The sequence below is a fragment of the Podarcis tiliguerta genome (genome assembly GCF_965153285.1).
Source record: "Podarcis tiliguerta genome assembly, chromosome: 1".
NCBI lineage: Eukaryota > Metazoa > Chordata > Lepidosauria > Squamata > Lacertidae > Podarcis > Podarcis tiliguerta.
The window spans coordinates 87,812,934-87,830,673 of NC_139534.1; the positions used below are offsets into that span (position 1 = coordinate 87,812,934).

At 43.4% G+C, this 17,740-nt stretch overlaps 1 protein-coding gene and 1 long non-coding RNA gene across 14 annotated transcripts in view; one reads left to right on the forward strand and one right to left on the reverse strand.

The window, feature by feature from the left end:
• Positions 1-17,740, forward strand: part of TMEM229B (transmembrane protein 229B) — a 36,202-nt gene that overhangs the window by 15,125 nt on the left and 3,337 nt on the right. For 2 of the 11 annotated variants that reach the window (XM_083458165.1, XM_083458164.1), the window contains exon 2: positions 13,030-13,078. The exons of 1 other annotated variant lie outside the window; for it this stretch is intronic. In XM_083458165.1, the coding sequence (XP_083314291.1) occupies positions 13,049-13,078 (30 nt within the window). In that variant the 5' untranslated portion in view covers positions 13,030-13,048. 8 more of the 11 variants (XR_014515358.1, XR_014515354.1, XR_014515357.1 and 5 more) reach the window with 8 other exon arrangements.
• The window catches only part of LOC310685652, a 36,730-nt gene that overhangs the window by 667 nt on the left and 18,323 nt on the right, over positions 1-17,740 (reverse strand). The window contains exon 3 of one of the 3 annotated variants that reach the window (XR_014515384.1): positions 13,116-13,353. The exons of 1 other annotated variant lie outside the window; for it this stretch is intronic. This is a non-coding gene — a long non-coding RNA (uncharacterized lncRNA). Of the gene's footprint in view, positions 1-13,115; positions 13,354-16,676; positions 16,897-17,740 lie in introns of those variants that run through there. One more of the 3 variants, XR_014515385.1, reaches the window with a different exon arrangement.

Here is a 17,740-nt window from a genome sequence, read left to right on the forward strand (position 1 = left end):
GGGCTATTGCCACTCCATCTCAAGGTTGTTCCAGTCAGACTGTCTCCTCTCCAGATCCCAGTGATATCCAGCTAAGTCATACTCGGAATAGACACGTTAAAACCAATGTGCTTAAGTTACTTAGGTTCATTGATTTCAGTGGGTCTGCTCTGAGTATGACTGATGTTGGATGTCATCCAGGGCGCTCTCTTGCTCTGGGTGTGTGTGTGTGTGTGTGAGAGAGAGAGAGAGAGAGAGAGAGATTAGAAATATAACTGTGTCACAATTCAGTTGCAGTGTATGAAGTTAGGCACATGGATGTCGTCTGTTGCAAAAACTGCAAACTGTAGGTGATATTAATCTGGTCCTGACTATTATGTTACAACAGAAGCAGGGAGCACAGCACAATTTATTTATACAGATTTATCAAGACATTTGCCTCTTGGAACAGTATACAGCACAAAGGGATAAAATACAGTAAATGCAATAAAATAACACATTGCAGCAGCATTTAAAAGTCCAGCATTGCAGTAGTGAAGATTACCAGAGCATGGGCTACTATGGCAGAGCCGTATCCATACCTGCTTTTTTCTGCATAGCCCTGCCCCTGGATCTGTGCCAAGGTTACACTAGGCAGCCTTTCTCAACCTTGGGTCCATAGATGTTGTTGGACTACAACTCCTATCATCCCTAGTTAGCAGGATGAGTGGTCAGGAATAATGGGAGTTGTAGTCCAGCAACATCTATGGACCCAAGGTTGAGAAAGGCTGCACTAGAAAATGTGACGGAATACAGGTTCAACCGAGTCCACACAAGTTTTGGCCACACACACAAACACAAACACACAGCATCATTTGTGCAAGAACTAATCCCCATGACTTCTGAATTTAGGGAACTACTGTTGTTGTTGTTGTTGTTGTTGTTTAGTCATTTAGTCATGTCCAACTCTTCGTGACCCCATGGACAAGAGCACGCCAGGCACTCCTGTCTTCCACTGCCTCCCACATTTTGGTCAAACTCATGCTGGTAGCTTCGAGAACACTGTCCAACCATCTCGTCCTCTGTCGTCCCCTTCTCCTTGTGCCCTCCATCTTTCCCAGCATCAGGGTCTTTTCCAGGGAGTCTTCTCTTCTCATGAGGTGGCCAAAGTATTGGAGCCTCAGCTTCAATCTGTCCCTCCAGTGAGCACTCAGGGCTGATTTCCTCAAGAATGGATAGGTTTGATCTTCTTGCAGTCCATGGGACTCTCAAGAGGGCACAAGGAGAAGGGGACGACAAAGGACTTTGCATGAGCAGGTATTTGCAAAAAGGACTCCTATTCAGTTATTGGAGACCATGGCTAGCTTTGCCATGCAACCCTAAGGATGAGGCAGGCAGTGTGCACCCGCTCCCAGTCATTGCATGATTTCCCTTCGTATGAATAACACAGGAAGGGGACTTATACATAGTTTAGTAAAAAGAACATTGGCATGCCCAGTTTCATTCCCTATTATTTATGAATAACAAAGATTTTGATAAAAGCTGATGCACGCAACAGGGCTCTTTTCGGTAGTGACCTTTGTGAAATGCCACAGTATAGAAGCTTGTGTCAAAAGAGACTCCTTAAATGGAGGGTTACAATGATCCCCTCTTGTACAGCTCTAAGCTGTGGCCTTGATATGTACAACTGCTAGACTCTGGTGTAGAGAGCTCAAAGTATGCAAAAGAAAATAAGCCTTACAGTGAAATGTTCCCCGTTGCTTTGGGTTAGTCTGCTGTGCAGATGCAAGGATGGCAAAGAACTCACAGCAAGGTTTCACGGCTTACTTTTAAGATTGTTCAACGGAGCAGGATTTGAAGAAATGCCCGGGTGGTTTCCATAGTAATGTTGCTGTGGAGCACTTCTTACACTTCAGAGGTAGCAAATGTGCCACCCTCTGTGTGGCAAGATAGTCAAATCTATCAAATTGAGGAGCCATCTGGAAATCCAGAGATGGACACAGGTGTGCTTATGCTTGCTTTTGTCTTTGTTGATTATCATCTGAGCAAAGAGCACTGAGAGAAATGGAGTTGGAAGGGGTTCGTTCTTCCAGACAGTCATTCCATGCTCTTTAACTGAAAATCCACATAGATTTTCAGGGTAATGCTTGAGCTGCACTAGCAGCAGATGGTGCTCTCTGTCTCTCTTTTTGTACACATATATCTCAACAACACACACAGATGCCTCTTATCCTTGCTTCTGCCCCTCATAAAGGTAAAGGACCCCTGACCATTAGGTCCAATCGTGACTGACTCTGGGGTTGCAGCGCTCATCTCGCTTTATTGGCCGAGGGAGCCAACGTACAGCTTCCGGGTCTTGTGACCAGCATGACTAAGCCGCTTCTGGCGAACCAGAGCAGCACACGGAAACGCCGTTTACCTTCACACTGGAGCGGTACCTATTTATCTACTTGCACTTGGGTGTTCTTTTGAACTGCTAGGTTGGCAGGAGCTGGGACCGAACAACGGGAGCTCACCCCGTTGCAGGGATTCGAACCACCGACCTTCTGATCAGCAAGCCCTAGGCTCTGTGGTCTAACCCACAGCACCACCCGTGTCCCCTTCTGCCCCTCATAGCCATCATGATATAAAGAGATCGCACTGGTCTACTTGCTCACAGTGCTATCATATGTATATATGCAAGTTGTCTGCCTCTTCAGAAGTTGTGTGTGAGCCTCGAACAGGTTTATTATTATACTTGCAACATGGAAATGTTATATTCTTGCTAGAAAAGAAACGCTCTGTTCCTGCTAGAGTTGCTTTTAATCTTACAAGTTTTTATTTTTGGAGTTTTGAGCAGGGTGGATCGATCTCAACCGAGGCAAGTTGTCACCAATAAAAAGACAGTTTTAAATCAATTTCTCCATTGTACAAGTCATACTAATTTGTTGCTATAACAATGAAAACATTGGTTAGCAGCTAAGAGCTTTTAAAACAGCACCGGAGCATAATCTAAAGCCTCTGGACAGGAAGTCTCTGTGCCTTTGGCACCACATTTTTGTTTACTTAGAAATAAGGGAGAGGCAATTGTGCAATTAATAGATTTATTTTTTGACCCTTAGTGCAAGATCACTGCTTTGTCAGCTTAAATTTCTAGAATGTTCCAGAAAAAGGGGCTAGTAATTGCTGAGGAGAACAAAGATAAGGAGCAGCCAGTTATATCCATACCATACGTTTAAAGCACACAGCTTCCTCCAAAGAATCCTGGGAACTCTAATTAGTTAAGGGTTATGGAACTGTAATTCTGAGAAGGGTGCACTACATTTCCCAGGATTATTTGACAGTACTGCCCTACCTTATGTTATATTGTAATAAGGTATACGCAACACTGAAAGCATGGTATAAATGCTGCATATATTTTATTCATTTGTATCCTGTCTTTCCACTATAGAAGTCTTCAAAAAAAATGCCATTTGAGTTCTGCCCTTTAAATACTTTTAGTTTATGAGATATCTTTTCAAGGAAGGCAAAGAAGGCCAATAAATCTTTTTTGTTTAAATAAGTCACACACACACATTGATCTACGAATCCACTTTCCTGGTGCCTTAGCATTTGGACCGGGTCGCAGTTCATTAAACCAACACATTGTGGCACAATTGCAAGCATCCAGACTGGCTTAAGCCTCACATATCATACAGAAACATAGAGCCTAGCTGTGAACCGTCTCATTACAAATAGAACCAGATGCAAACCAATCATGTCAATAAACCAGAGCGTTTGTTTAATGGAGCCTTCTCCAGCTTGGCGTCCTCCAACTCCTATCAATTCCTGCCAGCTCCGCTGTGCTTCCTGGGGCTGTTGGGCGACTGTATCCCAAAGCAGCTGGAGCATGCCTAGCCGGGGAAAGCTGCTTTAATCCACAACTGTGACTGGAATGCGAATCTTTGGCTTCCCCTGTGGCATCTAGTGCTTCCCCTTAGAACCTTGAGGTTCCTTGCATTTCACAACCAATCAGAGGATGGATGGATGATGGGCATTTGTTGTATGTGATCTCACTCAGGGCTCATGAAAATGCAGCATGTGCATCTAGCATCATGAGGCTGCAGCCCTACACTCTTAGGCGCATTGAACTCAGTAGAAATGGCGAATTGCACTGTAAGTCGCTCTACTTCAAGAGCAAGCTTAGACCTTACGGCTGTCAAGGGCAATAGCAAGGGATTTCTCTGAGGGTGGGGAAGACTTCAGTGCTCTCCTTAGCAGCTTCCTGTTCCAAATGACTACTTGCAGAAGGGAAATAAAGTAGGGGAAAGGAGTGCATAGATGAAAATAGGCTAAATTTGCATAATATGTACACAAAATGTATACTTCATGCATAATGTCTGCATAATGTATGCACAATGGAAACTGTTTTTCCTTCCTTGAGCATGGCATGCTCCCTTTGCCCATGAGCTGATGGGTGGCTGAGAGGGCATGTTGCTCCAGCAGTGGAAGAATCGGGAGCCCACTTGATTGTTCCTTTAAAGCACCATCGTTACTTGCCCCATGCCTGATATCAAGAAAGTCATTGGGTGTGGGCCAGGAGGACATTGTTCCCCCAAAATGGCCTAGCAGGCCAAACAAGGGGGCCTGATGGACCAGGTTTAGCCCAGAGGCTGAGGCTCCCCACCCCTGGTCTAGAGGCTACAATGTTCAGCTTCTCTTGGTGAAGAATTTGAGTTGTCTTAGCAGAATGAATCTTCCAGGGCAGAGTTTATACACTCTTGGATAATATGTCATTATTTTCTCTCCATGATTTCCCCTCTACACAATTGCTCTGGTCTGTCATTATGGTATAGCAGGTGGCCTACTGCTGGCAGTACTGTTCAGAATAAGCTGTTGCTTGTTCTGATGTTGAATAGCATTTGTATCTGAAGGAGCAATTTTGGACTTACTGGATAAATACAGGTAATAAAACAGCACTTGTATAATTTGTGTTGAGTTGCTTAATCCTTCATTGTGAAATTGTTGTTCAACTTTTATCCAGGAGGAAATCTGTTTTATGTACCTTCTGTGCCAGACCTCTGTAGGTATTTGCCTACACACTTATAATAGGACATTTATATCATCTGGAATTGGCGTTTTCAAACTGAAGGCCTTTTCTCACCTGTGTCTTTTGTGCAGCCAACACTAGCTCTGCTCCTGGATATTTATTGTGCCCTCCAGTGTAGACAGTCTTCTTGTGTATTTATTTGTGCTTATTTATAACTGATAAAATGGCCATAATGAGTTCTGTTTGTAAAAAAGGATATTGAATAATTTTTATGAAACTAATTATATAGTCAATAACTATGCTGCAGCAATATCCTCCTTTCAAGAAAAGGAAGCAGACATGCGAGAGGGGAGCTCTCCTTGCTTTGTTTATAAAACTTTCTAGAGAAGGTAGCAGCACAGACAATAACAGGGAGCCAGCCCTGCCATTAGGCAGAGTGAGACAGCTGCCTTGGATAACTGAATCTGGTTATCATGAGAGAACAGCAAATTGTTAGTTATTTAAAAACAACCAAGATTCTTATGTCACCACAAGGACTAACAAATGTATTATGGCATAAACCTTTGTGGACTCAAGCCGCCTTTGACAAATACATGAAGTGAAATATTAGTTGGCAGGTAAGGTAGGATTAAGGGACGCGGGTGGCGCTGTGGGTAAAAGCCTCAGCGCCTAGGACTTGCCAATTGAAAGGTCGCGGTTCGAATCCCCGCGGCGGGGTGCGCACCTGTCGCTCGGTCCCAGCACCTGCCAACCTAGCAGTTCGAAAGCACTCCCGGGTGCAAGTAGATAAATAGGGACCGCTTACCAGCGGGAAGGTAAACGGCGTTCCGTGTGCTGCGCTGGCTCGTCAGATGCAGCTTGTCACGCTGGCCACGTGACCCGGAAGTGTCTGCGGACAGTGCTGGCTCCCGGCCTATAGAGTGAGATGAGCGCACAACCCTAGAGTCTGTCAAGACTGGCCCGTACGGGCAGGGGTCCCTTTAAGGTAGGATTATGTGACAAAGAGATGCAAAAATCACAACCAGCAATAATTGAAGCTTAAATTCATATTAAGTAGACACATAATGGATTGAGGAGTCACTTGTGAGATTTTTCGGTGTCATCCTCCAAAATAACTTGACTAACTTTGGGTGCAATGTACTTGTGATGAGGAGGACTATTTGCTGATTTACCTGGCGGGGGGGTGGAGAAGGCTGAATGCAGTCTTTGGACCAAAGAAACGCTAAAAAAATTGCCACACCTTTTTTTAAAAACACTGATATAGTGATGGGGATGTATCGGTGCACTGACATTGGTCCAGGGGCAGCTCTATGCATTGTGTGTATTTTTCTGTCATTATGGCAGGTTGCTCCTTCCAACAAGACAACATTTTTCTTCTTCCTGCAACTTCATAGGTCAATGTCCATTTTGAATGGCCTTGTGAAGTTGTGGACATATCATCACCTGTCATAGTCCTGTGCTGCCAGCCACAGCAGAGCTCAGTGGAGGGAGAATCCAGCCAACCAGCCGAGTGTCGGGGGGGTACTTGCCTGGAGGCAGAGTCTGTATGCAAGGTTCAGTCCAGTCCTAAGGTCAGGAGTACCTCAATGCACATAGTCAGACGATTCAGGCATCAAGAAAGCCGAGGGTCCACAGTCACAAGAAGCAAGATCTAGTCAGGAATGACAAATGCTGTTTCCAGCAACTGGCTGAGGCTGGAAAGCCTGCTTAAGAAAGCTGGAGCCAGCTGGTTCTCATCAGGAGCAAGAAGGCTGATCAGCAGCAGGTGGAGTCACTTCACCTTCTGCTCCTTCAGGCTGCTGCTCAGCAGGTGAAGCTGACTCCTGGCCCATGACATCACCCTCTACCTCCCTCTAATGCAGTTTATGTAGCAGGTGTTTCATATCTTTACTCTTTTTTTGGTGATTCAGCAGTCTGTACAGTGACTTCCAAAAGATCACGACTACAGCTGCCAGAGGGCTTTGCAAACAGGAAGTGGGCTTCACACAACTTCCTTTTGAGACTGAAGTACCGGGTTTCTGTAAGCTGCTGAGTGTAGTGATCACTCGGCAGGAGAGAGCTCACTTTGTCTCCTCTCCAAGGGTGAGCAGACTGTGAATAGGATTTTATTTCAATCATACTGTACTGTAAGACAGAGAGCCTCTCCAGGAAATGAGCCGTTGCAAGGTAATACAATTCTCTTTGCTCTCCATATGGTTTACATTTGAAACTTTGCCCCAAGCAAAGATCACCTGGCATCAGGACAACTGGATTATTCATGTTCACTTTTGCCTGCTTTGTGTCCCACTGTGATAAAGCGACTCAAATTCTAAGGATTGGGCTTGTGGTAAAGGGAACTTGGTGCTGATTATTTTGTTAATTCTAATGATCATTGTGCTCTGTTTCTATTCAGCAAAATGACAGCCTCCGTGCTCCCTCATATTTCAAAGCAATAACTGGAGCGAGCACATCTCCAGAAATATAAAATTCAGCATACCGAAGGAGTTAGGAACCTGTTGCCTTCCATATATTGGATTGTAATTTACCATCATTTTATTTGTGTGCTGCCTTTCTGTAGTTAAAACCATGCTCAAAGTAGTTATTAGACAAAGAAAGCACATTAAAAAGTATATAACAAAATTGAACAGCATTGCCGGAAATAGACCATGACGCCTGAAATCCTACAACATCTGGAGGGCCACAGGTTCCTCACCCCAATATATAGAATTGAGCTACATGTACCAACAGTCTATGTGACTAATGATAGTAAAAGGCAGTTTATCTGGAACAATAATTGTGTCTGTTTATTTTCATATTTTATATGAGGGCTTTTGTTTATCAGTCCAACGTTTTCCTCCCTAGTTTACATAGGGAGGTTCACTATGCCAAAATTTAAGAAGAGGGAAATTGCTACCTAGAAGAGAGAGAGAGATATTTTATCATAACAAGGTGTTTCTGCTCTCAAGAAAAGGAATTAACATGCAGGCTAGACTGCATGTTATAGCCTCTTCCATAGTGATAAATAAACAGTGATTGCTCCTTGGCATCAGCATGAAATTTTTTACCCCTGAGCTCTTGAGTCGTATGCTGATTTTTGAAATCAGTTGCCCTTAAAAATCTTAATGTGTTTTAACTTATACAATATCTCAGTCTTAGGGCCAAATGAGATGAGATACCACTCCCGCAGTTAGCAATTGCATGCATGGCTTTTAAAAAGTAAATTGCAGGTGTGGACCTACCAGTCTGGAGTGAAATATTGGTATGGGTGATAAGTAGACTTTGTCCCTTTGTTTCCCCATGGGGTCCTGTCCTGGGTCACCCCTGCTCTTTGTATGGGGGTGGTAGAATCCCCCATTCACTCCAAAGTCCAGTCTTGTGGTCTGTCCAGCCGCAACACTAGAATGAAAAGTGCATTGTGAGCTTTTTTTATTGACATTGCTTAAAGGCACAAATCAATTGCCCCTACAATTGGCCATCAAAGTCGATATGGTAATGGGAAATTCAGTGGCCTGGACTCCTTTTTGACTCGTGCGTCAGCAAGAAAATAGCCAGCTAAGATTAAGCTGCAAAATGTTACATGCGAAAGGAATAAAAAAAGAGAAAAGAGCAGCTCCGTTGACTTGTGCTCAGCGGCTGAAAAGTGTCGTGTTGACTCATAAATGGCACATATTGGAGCTAGATTAATTAGTGACAATCAGTGGGAGATTTTCAGTTTTGGATGGGTCGCCATAGCAGCTGCCCCTTTAATTCTGGAGCAAGCCAAAACCTGCCCACTTCTTTTAAGACTTGCTTTTCCTTAAAGACATACCAACATTTCTGCTCGCTTTGGAAATGCACTGAGATGGAAATCTAAAACCAGGGTTGACTGAGGACCTTGATGAAATTATTGATGGCCCTTTGGGACAGCTGGTCCAAAGATCTGTCATCAAGTGCAGTGCAGGCAGGGTGGTGAATCCCGTGACTTCAGCCTTTACCGGCCGTGTATATGACTGCGCCAGCCTTGAGCAGAAAGTGCAGATGGGGACTGCTTGCTATGAAGTAGCAGCAAAGTCCATAATTTCATTACACCCCCACCCAACAGACAGGACACTTGAGTGCTGAATCCCAAAACATAGGTGCTGGGCTTCAAGTTGTCTTCTCCTGCTGAAACATTAAGTATGAATGCTAATTGTGATAACTGGTTTATGCAGAATTGATGGCACCTGCAAATGCAGCTGGGCGTTTGTCCACACACCAGCATGTTTTATTACTTCACGTGCTCCAGGGCTTTATCCTGCTACCAGAATCCAGTCCTGGCACAGGTCAAGCTAACCGTACCTGACCTGGTTGGGGCTAATAGGAGTTATAGTCCAAAACATCTGGAGGAGCCCAGACTGGCAAAGGCTAGATTAAGCCATCAGAGTACAATTTATGTCAGCATGCAAGCACTGTGGGTTATGAGTTGCTGAGATTCTGCATCTGCATGTATATGTTTCAGTTTGGAGTTGGGTGGCATAGCAGATGGCACAGAAGACATTGCTCACAGAAAGCCAACTGTTAGAGGTGGTGCAGGCCTCTGAAGTAGGGGAGCAGATGTTCTACTCATCATTGGCCCATCTGCTCTCTCTGCTTCTGCCATATCTACAGGCACTTGTGTATCAGTGGTAAATGAACAAAAGAACAATCACAGCCACCCTATTCATCATGGTCCCAGCTGCTTAGTCATTGACTGTGAATAAGGGGGGTGGGGGTGGGATGAGGAATAGCTGTTGAACCTTCATGAAAACTCGGGATGGAAAAGCAGCACAGCAAATTTTGAGTTAAGACTTTAACTGAGTGGAAATGTGGCTTGTTGCTAACTCTGAACCGGCTAGTGCACATGGTATGATTCTGTAGGACAGAAGAACACCCCAATTGCATCAAGATAGTCTCTGGATAGGTGGCAATGGTTCTGGGGGTTCTCCTGACCCCTCCAGAGCCACAGTTCTGGGTGTTTGGGGGAAGGAGTGGAAGCCCTAGCGTGGGCTAGTGTTAGCAGACCCATTCAATATATGAAGAGGAGCTTGAACTCTACCTATGGTCTCATATCACTCCCCATTTTAATTCGTTGGAGCTTCATAGGAATATGAACCTGCTTTCAGTTCTGGGATAATCTCATGAAGATGGTTTCTGCTTCAATGGTTTGTAGAAGCTCTCAATAATTAAACTGTTCTGAGAGTCACGTTCTTTGGGGCCAGCATGGCTACCGAAAGCTCTGCTGTGCAGCTCACACAGATGGGCAAAGCATCTGCCTCCAATATAAATGTGCAAATGTTGTGATAGGACACCTGTCAACTTCTTCTTCCTTTGTTTATTGGACCAAATATGGCCTATTGGTTCAGAAAAGCAACAAACAGTCTATGGCCTGCAATTTGCTTATGGTTCTCTAAATGCCTTAAAGACGCGGCTCTATGTGTGAAAGTCATCACTGACCATACAATATGTTCCCATTGCTAATTAAGCAGCCTGTAAACCACAGGTGTAAGGAACACAATACTCCCTGTTGTAAGATAATTGCTGGAAAGTGGCAAGAGAATGGCTTACTGCCAAGGAAACGACTTCAGGGACCTGCTTCTTTGAAAGCAGTAGCTCATTTTAAGAAGCAGGTCCAAGCAGTGAATATTCACCCTCAGTGGCAGTCTATGGAAGCCTGTTTTCATATGTTAAAAAAGGATGACATGCTTTTAAGTGTTTTAGACAAAAGAGGTATATCTTCACGTAGGGATGGATGGATCAGGTTATCTCCAGCCCATGTCAATGTCACAAGTCCATTCCATCTTGTTTCTGCATCAATCTGCAGTTGTTGTTTTCAAAAAAACTGCATAAGAAGATCACATTAACTTCGGATATACGTGCATTTTTGTTTACACCTTATCCTAAACAATTTAGAACATTATTTAAAAAGCAAGAAGTGTATTGAAAATTTTGAGAGGGAAATTTGGTACCTTATTCCCAGAGTGGATGGATCAGGACAGTGTGTATCAGAATGTGCTCCCCCCCAAAAAAAACCCGAACAAAAAAACCTAAAACCCAACTCCCCAGCAAGCTTGGTTCAGAGGTGTCGATACTAGAGGCTGATGTACACCTTTGCTTGTTTATGCCATACAGACATATAGGGGAATATGGAAATTGTCCATTATTCCCATCAGATATAGTTGTTTGATTAGGAACATGGCACAATTAAATTAAGCCCATCCATTGTGCTTTGCATTTCACTGGGAGCATTGTGGAAGTTTAAGGAGCACAAGCAAAAGTGCCGCTTCATATTTTGAGGCAGGGAGAAGATTTGCAGCAAGGTTCGAAAGCTTCCGCTTGGATCAAATTGAAGGTCAGATTCCAGAAAGCAGTGTAGAGGATTTGCTGAGGTTATTTTTTATACCTCATAATTACTAGAGACATTGATGCCCCTGAGGCATGGTCATGAGTATCCTGTTCTGCTGGCGCTTAGGGGCTCACAAGGGAAGTGGTATACATTCCCAAGGCATCTTTCAGTCAGACAGCCCTGGGCAGCCCTGCTATCTGAGCTATGGAAGGTGTTTGTCTCAGCCAAGGACCAGAGTCACCCAAAGGCTTAGAAAGGCTGGTAGGGCTTTCCCCTTCAGAGGCTGTGTCCTCCCTTGGAAAGCTGTCTGCAATCTTTAAAGGTCTCATAGCTGATTCTACAGTCCCAAGCACCTGTCTGACTGTGGAGCAGGGGAAACGGCGGGGAGTCATTCCCGGAGTCTGCAGATGATGGGAGAGCCACATCCTCAGGCTGAGTTGCTGTAAATGGGCATGCTAAGGACCCCACAGGAGGGTGACATGCGAGTCATCCAAATATGTGTCCTCCTCATGATAATGCGTGGTCTGAAACATTGCAGGGGGGTTGCCTCACATGCCAGCTGTTGTCAAAAAGTAAATCCAGGCTGCTCAAAGGAAACATACAAAATGTTCTTTGAAGAAATGCCTTGGAACCCAGTCCGGCCCGTGTGGTGTTTGTGCTGTGCACAGTTATTGGTACCTGTATGCTGGTTAGTTGGTGGAGGACTGATTTCCAAGGGCAGACAAATAGAACTGATTTTTAAAAATGAATAACGTTAAGCATTTAATTTTCCAGAAACAGGAAAACCCCCATTTTAAAACATTGTTTAAATTTGCAGGTGGTTTTAAAACCAGTTACAGTTGCTGGTATTCAGCAGTCTCCTGCCTTGCTGCTGGCTCTCTCTCCCCCCCCCCCCCCCCCGCCTTGATCGTTGAGTGTCTACATGCTCCTGATTCCAGGACTTTTTCTTTCCTCTATTTATGATCTCTCGGAGAACTGTTCAATTGACTAATCTGTTCTCCCTGGCACCGTCAGCATTTCAGCCCAGTTTTTCAAGACTGAGTTAAGCACTTGAAAAAACCCATTGAAACCAGTTTTTCAAAACTGGCTGTTACGTTTTCATCTTAATGGCAACTTCTGACACTGCTGCTTACACAGTTGTGAGTGGGCTTTTGCCTCATTTGGAGTCAGCCACTTACAACAACAATCCCACTAGTACTTGGGCTTTTACTAGGGTCACTAGGGACAACCCTATTCCCCCAGTTAGCTGCAGGTGTACCTGTTGAGCAGGTTTATCATCCCCAAATGTGAATACTCAGTTATCGAGCCCAACTTCATGGTAACAATTGTCTGTAGCTTTGAAAGTCCACAATTCCTATTGGTGCCCAACAAGAGCCATCAAGAGTGGCAGAATTGTTAAATTGGGGACCATTAGTCTGACATGAAAAGACACTAGCTCCATCCTGTCACAGTGCCTCTGCTAGCGTAATCCCAGTCAAAATGCTTGCAGTAAACACATAGCACTAAGTGGACTTTTTAGCTCAATAACCCACCAGCTGTGAGAGGTGTACTTTTTGCACTGGCAGCAGTTGTAAGTCAGACCAATTCCTAGTGTATTCTGAGCCATCCCAGGAGGTGGCTTTTGCCCATGCAGCTTAGAGATTTGAGTGTTGCTCGCTTGCAGCTTGGTTGTTCCATTGTGAGCCCCTTAGGAAACATTGACCTTTTCTAGAATCTTAGTTCACTTTTTAATTTTATCTTGTAGGAACCGTACGAGCCCAGACATGCCTGTGAATGTGGAGGAATCTAGGCAGGTGAGCTGTGAATTGCCAGTGAAACAGATCTTTTTTTGTAAAGCACAGAACAACTTTTCAGTTATGGGAAGTAATAATAAAGCAATGAAATACATTTTTATAACTTGTTTTCACACAATCTTTTCTCCAAATCCTGAATTCATTGGTAAACTGCACATATTGCTTAGATGCAAGCACAGCTCAGTTGCTTTCAGTGCAGTTGTATATCCTCTTTTGCCAGCTAAGTTATTTCCTTGGGTCACCATTAGTATGTGCAACTTCCCCTCTTCCTGAACCTAGAGTCCACCAAAATAACCTTATAAGGAGGTATTAGCTATGGGGGTCTCTAGATGTATACAGCAAGTCACAGACACATTGTGGGAATGTACAGACCCATTAGATGTACAATATCTCGTAAGGATTGAGGAAGTACATTTTTCCTGTTTCCTGTTGAAGCTGGCTGAATCAGAACTCGTTCATTTGACCCCTGTCAAAATGCCACTTTCTTTAGAGCAGTTCTTCAACTTTTAATTGCTGAGTCCTGCCCCCCGTAAGGAACTAATGTTTGATTGAATACAGGAACAAGATGTGCTTAAACATCATCATCATCATCATTACTATTAATAATCATATTAAAATTGAAAACATAGGAATGCTTTTTTTAAAAGCAAGGATCTAATGTTGGTTTGAATTGAGGAACAAGCTGTTCTTAATATTTAAAATTATTTTATTATTAAAAGCGTGGGGGAAAGGCAAGACATCCAACCGAATCACTATTTGATTCATGGATTAGATTGATTGTCGTTGGTTTCCAAGCTCATGAGGAAGATGGGCTCTCTAGGGGAGAAGGTTCTGACTCCTGTTTTTTGATACGTCTCTACACACTAAATTGCATTGAAGAAGTTAACTTTGGAAGATTTGTCCAGCCGCTTTGTAGCACTGTTGGGAATATTCTGATAATTACATATCCAGAGTAGGCTGCTTCCAGATTGTTACTTATTTTGCCAGTCAGGTTTGATCACAAATGGGCAAATTCTGGTTGCACACTTAAACTGTATTTGGCACTTGTGCAACAGACCTGCTTGCAAAACCAGAAAACTGTTTGTGGTAAGGAACCTGACAGAAGAATGCACTTGAAAGTGTGGAACAATTGCTTGACGCAATGTCATTTAACTTCCTCAGAAAACAGACAGACAGACAAACCAACAAACCAGGATAGGTGCACTATAAACAGGTAACCTGAGTCTGTTTCCCCTATTCACTCCAAAGTGGTAGTTGCTTGCTTCATCACTTTAGCCTAGCTCTTAGCATTATCTAATAATAATCTTAAAATTATCTAATATAATTGCAGGCCAGATACTCTTACTCAGTTTTGACCAGGTACCATATTGGTGGATTTATGTTTTATTATTACACTATTACTTTTTAAAATGTGTCTTGGCCACATCTGCACTGGCTATTTTCTGAGAGATCAAATTTATTGCAGATCAGCAGGAGAGTTCTGTTGTTGAAATAAATTTCTCTACACTGATTATCTGCCTTTCTCTGGCTCTAGCAAACCTTTCTTTCCTCAGTTATTGCTTTCTGTAGCACTACGTATTTATACATATATACTGTACTGGGGGAGGTTGTCCACTAGGTACCCTTGTCCTGAGTTGTTTCAATCTCTAAAAGTTGACAAAACCTAAACCCAGCTCAGTAGCTGACAATTGGCCAGTGCAGAACTTTCAACACCACCTGCACTAGGTCCAGCTTCTGAACCATGTGCAAAGTAGCCTGCCATTCAACATATTACAGTAATATAGACATTAATTTATCAGTGCATAGACCACCACAGCAAGGCTATTCCTATCCAGGAACAGTCATAGCTGATGCACCAACAGAAGTTGATAATGGGTGCTTGGAGCCATTAAGGTCACCTGGGCTCTAGTGACAATGGTGGATCTAGGAGCACCTCCAAACTATGCACCTACTGCTTCAGAGGACGTGCAGTCCCATCCAGGGCAGGTTCCCAACTTGGGAACTGCCTATCCATAGGAAATCTATTAATCATCATCGTCGTCATCATCATCATCATCATCTTCATCTTGCTGGAATTCAGTCACAATTTATAAGCCCTCATCAACCCATAACTGCATCCAGGCATCTTTTTCGGACGGGCACAGCCTCTCCTGATTCAGATGTTACAGAAAAACAAGTATACTGGTGACACCTCCTAATGCTTGCCCCAGCAGCTTCATATAGATGTTAAATAGTTTTGTGTCTGTGGTACCCTCCAGATCAACTGCCAGGGGGCAAGGGAAGTCATATAGTATAATTCTTTGAAATCTACTCTGTAAGTTGAACTGAAACCACAGGAAAACTTTGCCCCCAGGATGATGCCCTGGTCAATGGTATCAAGTCACTGAAACATCCAGGAAAAGGAGCAGGTTTGCACTTCCCATCTCTGTCTTTCTCTCCCTACTGAAGAAGGTCAGCCATCGGGATGGCCAAGACCAATTTTGTCCCAGAACCGGGCATGAACCCAGATTGGAATGGGTCAAGATAATCTATTTCATTTAAAAACGACTCTATGTCTTCATGCTATTTCTCAACCTTTTTATTTTTCAATGGTTCCCCAAGTGAAATAGGCCTCCGATGCGTGGGAGGAGCAGAGCAAAATACCCTTTGACTAATATAAATTGATGTTTTCTGCTGATGACTGAGAAGCCTGTACATCCCTTCTCTTTTGACTTGATTTGATAATTAGATTCATTTAATCTTCTTTTGTCGTTCCTTTTTATTCTATCCATCTCCTTGCTCAGGATGGATTTGAGAGCTAGTCAGGGATCTCCTGACACAAGACACAGCCTGTACTGGACTGAGCAACAATACAGCCCAGGAAGGTGAATTCCTCTAGAAGGGAAAAGAAGCAAGCATAGACACAGTGGGAATACCTAAAAATAAACAAATGGAAGATAGCTTGCTATGCCTCTCTACTTGAACTACACAATCTAAAAAGACAAGAAAAGAGCACAGAGCCTTTTGACATCTTTCTTCCTCTCTGTCTTCCCCAGCTAATGCAGGTTGTGAGCCTGTGCATGGATTGTATCACTGTGGTGTTACGTACGAGACATGCCACATTGTTGTACTAAATAAAGACCCATTAAAATCTCTTGGAGTGTGCAGTTATTTAAATGGGATGTGGTTATACCCTAATTGTATCATAGCCTTATGTGGTTTACAATGCAGATAAGTACTGTATTTTTTGCTCTATAAGACTCACTTTTTCCCTCCTAAAAAGTAAGGGGAAATGTGTGTGCGTCTTATGGAGCAAATGCAGGCTGTGCAGCTATTACAGAAGCCAGAACAGCAAGAGGGATTGCTGCTTTCACTGTGCAGCGATCCCTCTTGCTGTTCTGCCTTCTGAGATTCAGAATATTTTTTTTTCTTGTTTTCCTCCTCCAAAAACTAGGTGCATCTTGTGGTCTGGTGCGTCTTATAGAGCGAAAAATACGGTAACTGAGTATAGATTGATCCTTATAACAGACCTATGGTCTCAGGTTCACTGTAGTGTAACTGAAGAGGTAATTGTTGTGTTGTGTGCCCTGGTCCATATATTTGGACAAGCAACTTTCAATAAATAGAACTAAGTTTATAGTTCTCCTAGGCAGAAATTCAACTCACAACCAGTGCACAACCCATATTTTTATACATTGAAGAGCTGGTGTCCTAGGACCAATGTCAAGCTGAGTGGAAACCCATTATTGCAAGAGAAGTTGCCTCGGAGCAAGGATATAAGATCTCAGCATTTGAATGGCTACTGACTTCCATCTTGCCACCAACGCCATCGCTGACCACTAGAAAGTGAGAAACAAGCCTTTGATAAGTGCTGCCTGCTCTTAGTAGGCAGTGCCGCAAGCTAATTATAAATTTGATACTTGCTAATTCCCTACTGAGAGAAGGGCACAATGGAAATGCACATCTTTGTTTTTTCTTTGTAGCCCTTCAAAGAAAAGCATTTTAATAAAGTGTGTTTATTTATGAAAAGCTGATTTATTATTGCATGTGAAGGACAGCTGCTTTGAAATTTAACAACCACGGACACTGTCTGTGATATTGCCCCCATTTGAGATATGGGATGTTTGCCAGAGAGACTGCTGTAGTCACTCTTATTTCTAATGGTGGAGTTGAGCCAGTTCCTTCTAAGAGCAAAGCTGGCAGACCTAACAAGTTTTCTTCAGGAGACAGAAGTATCAAATGCAAGGCATCTTAGCTCCTTGTCATCACATTTCCTGAGTGTTTCTCTGCTCTGGATCCTTCCTAGGCATTAGTGACTGTTTAATGTGCTTTATTTACAGCATCTGCAACATGTGCGTTGAGCAACTGGTGTTGCCAAAGCACTAGAAAAGCTGCCTGAGATTAGCTGCTATTGCCATATCTTGCAGTTGAAACAAATGTCTCAGGGCCAAAATATGTGGGGCCCTGTCACTGTAGCTGCTGTGGGTATGAAACATAGGTTTCTTCCCTCTTTGGGTGCCCCTTTTTTGTTTCATTGCTAGCTCTGTCTACCCCACCCTCAGCTGTAGAAGATTATATAGGTAAAGGATTTTTTAAAACGTAGTTTGTAGCTGAGATTCCTGGGGTGGACCAAATGATGCTTGGGACCCCTTGCAACTCTACAATTCTATGATTCCTCCATAC